The sequence below is a fragment of the Rhinoraja longicauda genome, chromosome 1, assembly GCF_053455715.1.
Source record: "Rhinoraja longicauda isolate Sanriku21f chromosome 1, sRhiLon1.1, whole genome shotgun sequence".
In the NCBI taxonomy this organism is placed as follows: domain Eukaryota; kingdom Metazoa; phylum Chordata; class Chondrichthyes; order Rajiformes; family Arhynchobatidae; genus Rhinoraja; species Rhinoraja longicauda.
In genome coordinates, this window is record NC_135953.1 from 92,878,522 (window position 1) to 92,888,218 (window position 9,697).

Below are 9,697 nucleotides of genomic sequence, written 5' to 3' on the forward strand. Positions count from 1 at the left end.
TTACATTAAATAAATGGACAAGTGAAGTGTGTTTATCCAATTAATATGAATGTGAAATGTGTCTGCATAATTGGTGTGTGAGGCCAAAATGGTGTGTCTGCATCCACAACATTGGTTATTCAGCAATTCCTATACATCGGTCCTAAATTCAGTTTTAGAATCTAATCTCTGATGTACTGTATGCCCCATTCTCCCCACCATATTATTTCTACTATCTAAGTATTGAACAAGTGATAATTATTAAATAGTGGTTTTTCAAAAACAAAGTCATCAACCACAACCAAATTTCAGAAATTAATAATGTGCTGTAAGATCAGTTAATCAAGATACATTTTCTTTATCTTGAAGTCAATATACAATACAAATCAATACAATACAATACAATATATCTTTATTGTCATTGTACAGGGGTACAATGAGATTGGGAATGCGCCTTCCATACGATGCAATAAATGAATTAGCTAGTCAGTATAAATTTATACAACCCATTGAAACAAAATTAGAAACAGATTTAAAACAGTATAAAGTTCAAGTAGGTCTGTGCCGGTTCTGTGCGATGTGACCATCCGGCTCAGCAGGACCGGTTCATAGCAGCTATGGCCCTGGGGATGAAGCTGTTCCTGAGTCTGGGTGTGCGGGCGTAGAAGGCCTTGTAGCGTCTGCCCGATGGTAGAATTTCGAACAGACTATTGCAGGGGTGTGAGGAGTCTTTGTGAATGCTGCTGGCTTTTCTGAGGCATCGTATGTTGGAGATGTCCTCCAAGGCTGGTAGCTGTTTTCCGATAGTCTTCTGAGCTCTATGGACTACTCGCTGAAGAGCTCTCCTCTCTGCCTCCGTGCAGCTGAGGTACCACACAGGGATGCCATGCGTTAGGATGTTCTCTATGGTGCAGCGGTAGAAGGTCATCAGCAGCTGTTGGGGCAGACCAGACTTTTTCAATGTTCTCAGGTAGAACAGTCGTTGCTGAGCCTTCTTGACCAGCGCAGCGGTGTTAGTGGACCGTGTGAGATCCTCCGAAATGTGAGAGCCCAGAAACTTGAAGCTGGACACTCTCTCCACACTGTCCCCATTGATAAAGATCGGAGCGTATTCCCCGATGTGTGATCTACGGAAGTTGGTGATCAGCTCCTTGGTCTTGGAGGTGTTTAGGGACAGGTTGTTAACTGAGCACCAGTCCGCCAGGTTCTGCACCTCCGCTCTGTAGTTTGTTTCATCACCGTTGGTGATCAGCCCGATCACCGTTGTGTCGTCTGCAAACTTGACAACGGTGTTGTTGTCGAATGCAGGAACACAGTCGTATGTGAATAGGGAGTAGAGGGGGCTCAAAACACAGCTCTGTGGTGTGCCGGTACTCAGGGTGATAGTGGAGGACAGGTGTGGGCCCATTCTCACTGCCTGCGGTCGCTCCATCAAGAAGTCCAGGATCCAGTCGCATAACGACGAGCTGAGGCCTAGCTGGTGGAGTTTGGTGATGAGCTTGGTGGGGATGACCGTGTTGAAGGCAGAGCTATGGTCAACTTTGAACTTTGCTTCAAATTTGCTTCAATATGAACTATGCTTCAAATTTGCATTATCTTAGAGTGTGTATTTTAGCCAGATGGATCTTATTTTACAATGATTACATAATGGAAAAGTAATATCTTTATTTTCTCAATCTTGTCTGTGTGCCTGCTGATGACTGTGGAGGGATATCTGGTGCCAGTCAAAGCTTTGCTCCCTTTATTGGGATCAACTGACTCAGCAGGAATGAATTTGGGACTTTGCTGGGCAACATTATTCCACTCTAGCTATATCCTAACCGGCCATCTACTTCAATATCATTTCCAAATCTTCGTGACTTTTCCACATTGCATCTTTTATGACTGCAACATGGCAAAGTACAGTCATTAGACTTAGTTCTATTTGGTAATTCCTCTGCAATATCTGCTGCATAAGTAAAAACAAAGTGCTTGTATAATATAAATCTTATCTTAGTATCAGGAATATTATCGGTCCACTGAGATAAATGATCTGGAATATACATGTATTTGTAACTGTACTTGATTATTTTCTTATGTTCCTTTGCTTTTCAGATTACTTTAACTATCTGCAACACTGTTGTGATGGTAAATGGGAATAGTATAAATGGATACTTCATTTTCAGCATTGATATGCTAGGTCAATGGGCCTGTTTCTATGCTGTATTATCAAATCGCCTTTTCCAGCCATTTAGTTCTATAAATCAATCCTGCAGAATTCCAAACAGCAAAACAACTAAAATTATGGTCAATTTAGGACTAAGTTAATTACAGCAGGTTGGGTTAGTTATATACAAACAGTGCAATTCTCAGCTCAATTCCTAGGAGCAAACCATAACTAGAAAAATAGATCCCCATTATAGTTTTTCAGATCATCATGTCTTGTTTTTTTCCCCCAGTTTATAAGCAAATGATATTTTGCAACTACCGTTTTTATTTTTTTAAATATTTTACTTGAATCAAGATAGTGATCTTTATATTCCATATTGATAACATGCAAAGGTAAAACAATTGACAGTGGCTGATTAAAAAAGAATTAGGCAGTTGCATCATCCACTAAATAGCAAGTGTATTCATTTACAGTAAACACGCCAATGTTGTGGAACACTGAAAGACAGAATCACGATAACGATGAAAGTGGACTTGGCCCGCTTTTAAAATTTAAAACACACTAAAATAATTCTGCACTCCAGTGTCCTTGAAAGGAGACATATGTGGCAGTTGAACTTTATCCATCCAGGGTGTGTGCAGACTGATAATATCCGAGTTTTGATTATTGTGTGTTTTAAAAGCAGAGCTGGAGAAGAGATTCCACACTTGTTAGAGAACCTCACCAAAGATGACATTCAACGGTACCTGGAAGGTTGATAGAAATGAAAATTATGACAAATTTATGGAGCAGATGGGTAAGTGTTAAATGAGATAATAGTCTATCCCTGCAGAAACATTGCACTAAATTAGAACTATTATGAACCGTAGAAATTCTTATTCTAGGATTGGAAATTCAGAACTGTTCGGAGAATGTTAAATTGCTAATTGTTGAATTTCGAAACAATCTTAAATTTAAAAAAGTTAAAGATATCTTGGCCAAATTAACATATTCATTTTTACTTTACAAAGGAACTTAGTGAGAAATCAATATCTATTTTTTGTATTGTACTAGAGAAAACGTGCATTCATGAAATGTAATGTCAAAATATGAAGTATTAACATAGTTAAGGTGATATTGTCTTGTGCATTTTTTTAAACTTCTATTAGAAATAAATGTTTTTCTCTGTATTAACAAAATATTTTATACCACTTCTTGTAAATATAAAAAGTAATAACATGCACTATCATTCTTACAGGTGAGACTGAAACTATTCCAAATTGTCTTCAAGCACAATGTGTTCCTCATTCAATTAACTAATGGTACAATTCTCACTTTGATTACCAGGGGTAAATATTGTGAAAAGAAAGCTTGCTCTCCATGATAACTTGAAGATTATAATTCACCAAGATGGACAGAATTTCACTGTTAAAGAATCCAGTACCTTCCGCACAAAAGATATTGAGTTCACACTGGGCGTATCATTTGAATATTCCTTGGCAGATGGATCAGACCTTCAGGTAAAAATAAAAAGCAATTTATTTTCCTAAATGCAGATTGTTGTGAGGCAAATGAAAATTCCAATTTATTTAAACTTTATTTAAGCTTTAAGCAACTCATTTCTGTAATACACATCTTCAAAGTGTCTGGAAATTATTGCTGATTCCACAGGCCTCGCCCGCCCGAGTCCCACACATGCGCACACTTCATTCTCCCCTCCTATTTATAAGTTGAGACGGTCAGGAGGTTTAGTATGTCTTGATGACCGTCGCAGCACTGGAGCATCAGGAGATAATGGTGTTTCAATAGCTGGTGGTACATATATTGCTTGGTCATCAACTTCACTCATATTGTTATTTACATTTTCAATTTTAGAATTACTTATAGAAGTTTTTATAGGGGATGATGGGAGTGTTGAAGGAAGTTCTCGATTAATATTATCAAGGAGTGATGGAGCTGATGGAGAAGATGGACATGGTGCAAGGTCACAAAGTGAGACAGTTGACTGACGTCCATCCTGATACTTGATAGTTGCATAAGAAGGGTTGACATCAGTCAGTTCAACTTCATCAACAAAGGGCTTATTCTTATTTGATCGGACATATCGATGAAGCAACACAGGCCCAGGGCTAGTCAACCATGACGGCAGAGAAGTACCACTAGAAGAACGCCGTTTGAAGTTAAAGAACCGCTCATGTGGAGTAGTATTGGTAGCAGTTGACAGTAGAGATCTGATGGAGTGTAATGCATCTGGTAGAACACATTCCCACTGCTGATCTGGTACGTAATTTGACTTTAAAGCCAGTTTCACTGCTTTCCAAATGATTCCGTTATACCTCTCAACCTGACCATTTCCAATAGGATGATATGGTGTTGTTTTACTTGTTGCAATTCCTCTATTAGAAAGGTAGTCCTTTAAATCTTTTGACATGAATGAGGTGCCCCTATCAGAATGTATGCAACTTGGAAATCCACAGAATGAAAACAGTTGATCTAAACATTTGATAACCGTAGCAGCTGACATATTTGGACAAGGAAAGGCAAATGGAAACCTCGAATATTCATCAACTATGGTAAGTATATAAACATTTTGAGAAGAGGATGGTAAAGGCCCTTTGAAGTCAATACTCTAACGTTCCATAGATTGAGTAGCTTTGATCAATCTTCTTTCTTGCATTAGTGTCTTGCATTTGCTCTGTACTTTCCTATTTGTGTAATTCACATAAGATTCTGAGATTCATCATTTTTGTAACTAATGGAATTTATCCCTTTTACGATAGGGTTCATGGAACCTTGATGGGAACAAACTTGTTGGAAAGTTCACAAAAAAAGACACTAACAAGGACCTTTTGACAGACAGAGAAATTGTTGGCAATGAACTTGTTCAGGTAAATCTGGTTATACCAGAACAATCAATAAAAATAAGGTGATGGATGAGAGCACCACAATTGTACATGATCTCATGTAATTAGGATTTGTTTTTAAATTCAAGTACAAAGAAATACCATTAACTTTAACATACTTTAGTCCTATTCTAGGTTTTTTTGTAAGCATTTTGTATAAACTATTCAAGAAAGAAATTCATCTGTAAATCTATCCTTTATCAGTAGGGATAAGCAGCCTATATAATATAGAGAAAAACATTTATTATAATGTATCAGGGAGTGATGCACTTTAGAGATCAGTCAGGTGAGGTAGACGTGGCATCTGCCTGTGAACCAGATGCAAAAGATATTGAACAATATTTTCTAGCCTCCTCACTTTAACGAACACATTTTAAAATCATTATTTCATTGCCATTTGGGATAAGCTTTCCATGTGTAATATTGGATATTCCAACTTGTTAATAAGAGTGTTGACATTTCAAGAGAGGCCCAGCAGTTAGTTAGATGGCACAGCAGTTAGAGTTGCTGTCTTACGACGTCAGAGACCCGGGTTTGATCCTGACTACTGGTGCTGTGTGCTTGGAGTTTGTACGTTCTCTCCGTGTCCGCATGGGTTTTCTCTGGGTGCTCCGGTTTCCTCCCACATTCCAAAGGCGTACAGGATTTTAAGTGGCTTTGGTAAGAATTGTAAATTGTCCCTGGTGTGTGGGATAGTGCGAGCATACAGGGATCGCTGTCGGCCTGGACTTGCTGGACCAAAGGTCCTGTTTCCGCACCTTATCTTTAAAGTACACAGAGTCTGTGCGCTGTACAGCCTGTCTGATAATCAGGATGGAAATGAAAATCAGAAATGAAGAGCAAGTGTCTGCTGTAGCGAATATCCAACAATATCAACCGAAGACAAATCTTGAGCAAATGTTTAAAACACATTTTCTGGATATGCAAAACCATTTCACCCCCACACGACTCCTCTTGAAATGTCAACACTCTTGTTAGCAAGTTGGAAGATCCAATATTACACATGGAAAGCTTATCCCAAATGACAATGAAATAATGTTTAAATAATGTGTTGCTTAATGGCAGGAAGCTAGAAAATATTACTCAATATCTTTTGCATCTGCTTCAACGTGAAGATGCCATGTCTCCCTAATCGGATTGATCTGTAAAGTGCAGCATTCCTTGATACACTAACCTCGCAATCACTAAACTGCTGCCTGCAAATCAATATACCCACAAGGTCAGCTGTGTATCACTGGGAATGTTGGTAAAGGTAGCACATGCCTTCAGTTCCCTCTCCACTGGTGTCCAGTGAACCATGTTTCCCGTGACGTGAATTGCATTTGAAGCCTTCAGCTGGCATGTGAACAATCAATAGTGACTCAGCAGGCAGTACTAGCTGGGGTCGGGAACAGCAGGGGCCAGAAATGTGGGTAGTTTTGCAGCAGAGCTGGAGTATCGAGAGTGGGGGATGTGTCCGGCTGGAGCTGGAGTGAAGTTCAGGGTCAAGGTTGAGCACACTGGGATCAGGAACATAGGTCAGATTTCTACTGGAGCTGGTATGCAAGGGGAGGGAGAGTCAAGATCAGCAGCACCAGGGCTCAGCAGCACCAGGTTCACATACAAGATGAAAATTAACTTTAGAAGCTGAAACATACCTTTACGTTGTTATATAGTTGACCGTACCATGTCATTGGAGTCTTAGTATTTTTGGCAACAACCTTACAGGTATCTGTATATTCTTTGTTATCCATGGGAACCCCTTGCAGAGTATCTTTGCAAAAATGAGGCGTTTAGTGGACTGCACAAAGGTATCATTTAAATTATGTGTCGAGTCCAGAATGCAAATTTGAACCCATGACCTTGTGATTCGGAAGATCGGTATGATTAAATCAAGCTGATATTTCAAGACTCAGTAAATGCCACACACTCTGGGGTTTGTTTGTTAGACTTGATCATTTAACATCAGCTGAAATTCCACCCAAATGTGGGAAATCTGAGGAGTGGCTTTGGGTAAGCTAAATTCCTTTGAAACCAACACAAATGTATTTCACATGGGCATGATCACTTGAGTGTCTTCAGTTGACAAAAAATGCAATTCCCATCCAAGCGACATTTCATTGAAATTGCTGTAGTGGGAACATAATCAATTCCACTACCTCTGGGTTTTCCAAAATTAAATATTGCAGCATATTTGGATGGCACAGCTGGTAGGGCTGCTGCCTCACGGCACCAGTGATTGGATTTGTTCCTGACCTCGGGTGCTGCCTGTGTGAAGTTTACATCTTCTCCGTGTAACCGCGTGGGTTTTCTCCAGGTACTTCGGTTCCCTCCCCCATCCCAAAGATGTGCAGGTTTGTAGGTTAAATAGTCTTTGTACATTGCCCCGAGTGTGTATGAGTGGGTGCAAAACTGGGATAGCATAGAACTATCATTGATGATTGGCGTTGCCAATTAGGCTGAGGGGCCTATTTCCATGCTGTATCTTTCAATTACTTCAATTAATTTTAAAATATTATTTTTTATAACTTGAAATGCAGCCAAATTTTGAATATAAAATAGTCACTTTCATCTCTGCTGTCAATGGCATCAACCAGCTCAGCACAAATTAGGCTTACTTTTATGAAAGGTTCCCTGTGCACAGAACTATTATAATAACCTCTATTGAATTTCTTACAGACTTACTCATATGAAGGAGTTGATGCCAAGAGATTCTTCAAAAAGGAATAGAGCCCATGGCCTGATCATTGCAATGAATCACTGAAAACTTTGGTCATTATTTTCCAATCCTGTCAACGCTGCATCTGTTCGATTCATAAATATGACTTTCTGGACCGTGTAAAGATAAAATGACGAATTATCAGTCCTGCTGGTTTCACATAATATCTTGTGCAAAAGAAAATGATTGATATCGAGAAGTATGGTCAATTATGTCTGAACTTAGCAATGTACCTCCATTAATTCACCTCATGAAGAGCTGTAAACATTTATTTGTTTGCATTTATACAAGTGTGCTAATGTTCTAACTGGAAATTAATATTTTCTATATTGGTGAAAACTGATTATGATAAAATAACTTTTATAAATGTTGCTCACAGCTTATGCAAATTTTATTGTATGTAATGTTTAGTTTATAGTAAACCCTGGCTATAATGGACAATGTGGGGGGGTGGGGGGATGGTGTCTGTTATTGCCGATTGTGGCAGCAGAAGGTGCAGCCAGGGAGGCAGCACAAGGTGCAGCCAGGGAGGCAGCACAAGCCGGGGTGGCGTGGGTGCAGCCGGGGCAATGAAGTGAGTTAGGGGTGGCGTGGGCAGCCGGCACTCTAAGTTGCCAGGGGAAAGCAGGGGGCCAGGGATGGAGCTGGCAACCTTCAGTATGTCAGTCCTCTATATCGAAATCCGTTATAGAGAGGAAGGAACTACAGATGCTGGCTACTACAGATGCTGGTTTACACCGAAGATAGACACAAAATGCTGGAGTAAATCAGCGGGACAGGCAGCATCTCTGGAGAAATAGAATAGGCAACATTTCAGGCCGAGACCCTTTTTCAGTCTGTTAACAAGAGGGTTTACTGTACTGCATTTCTGATTCATCATGCGATCTCTGTATCAATGAGCAAGTTTAGAATGCATGATCTCTTTGTTGTAAATATTGGTTGAGTGATGCTGAAATATTGTTGCTGGGTATTTTAATCCTTTGCTTCACTCTCACTTTGACCACAGCTGGTTCTAATAAAGCGACAGGGAATCTCAAGATGTTGCATCTCACCTTTAAACACTTTACAACTTTCTAAAATCAACATACAATTTCCTGTATAAACATTTACTTCCATTTGTACGGAGGGCAGGTGCTGATGTGTGTGACCGTGCAGCATTTAGACTGAGGGCTTGCATGCAGAGGGAAAATGGAAAGAGGGCCAGGGAAGGGTCTCTGGTGAACACCTGAGTTAGCAGGAATGGGGCAAGAAGAGGTGATTGATGAGATTCCTGGGCTACTTATGAATAAGCAGGAGTGCAAACTGATAAAAGTAGCCCCAGCCAGATGGATAATAGAGAAAGAGGTATTTGAAAATGAATATTGCCTAAGGCTGCAAACAAGTTGCAGAGCAAGAGGAAGAATACGTTTTCATCATCATGGTCACACAAGATATAATTTGTAACTTAGACAATGGCCTCATCAGTCCTGCGACGGTGCTGTGGCAAAATTGTTACAGATTTAGGAGGTGACATCGTGTTCAATGATCTTGAAAGGTGATATACGTTTATTTGAAGTAGGAAACAGAATTCTAGCTGAGATTAATTTGATAAAGGATGTGAGGTACAAGGCTTGCTTTTAGAATAATGGAATAATCAAATTCAAAATTAGCAAATGCAAAGAGAGCAAAAACATGATAAACAAGTAAAGCAAAGCACAAAGTGCTGGAGGAACTTAGCAGTTCAGGCAACATCTGTGGAGGAAATGGACAGAGATGAAGTTTTGGGTTGGGACCCTTCTTCAGGCTGATAGTAATAGAGGAGAAAAAGCTGGGAAAAAGTTTTGACGGGACAAAGCCTGGCAAGTGATGGTTGGATACAGGTGAGGGAGGGTTTCATTGGCAGATGGGTGGAGTAAGTGACAAAGACTAGCGGTGAAAAGGAAACTAAGGTGTCTAATAAGGAGAGAAGAGGACGAGATACAGGTGGGAAGGGTCGAGGGGAGGAAAAAG

General features: G+C 39.9%; 1 protein-coding gene across 1 annotated transcript; it reads left to right on the forward strand.

Moving 5' to 3' along the window:
* The first annotated feature begins 2,811 nt into the window (after positions 1 to 2,811).
* fabp2 (fatty acid binding protein 2, intestinal) lies at positions 2,812 to 7,792 on the forward strand. The gene is made up of 4 exons (XM_078411329.1): positions 2,812 to 2,924; positions 3,455 to 3,627; positions 4,888 to 4,995; positions 7,669 to 7,792. Exons 1-4 carry the CDS (start codon positions 2,858 to 2,860, stop codon positions 7,717 to 7,719), a joined length of 399 nt encoding a protein of 132 aa, XP_078267455.1. The 5' UTR covers positions 2,812 to 2,857; the 3' UTR covers positions 7,720 to 7,792.
* The last annotated feature ends 1,905 nt before the right edge of the window (positions 7,793 to 9,697 follow it).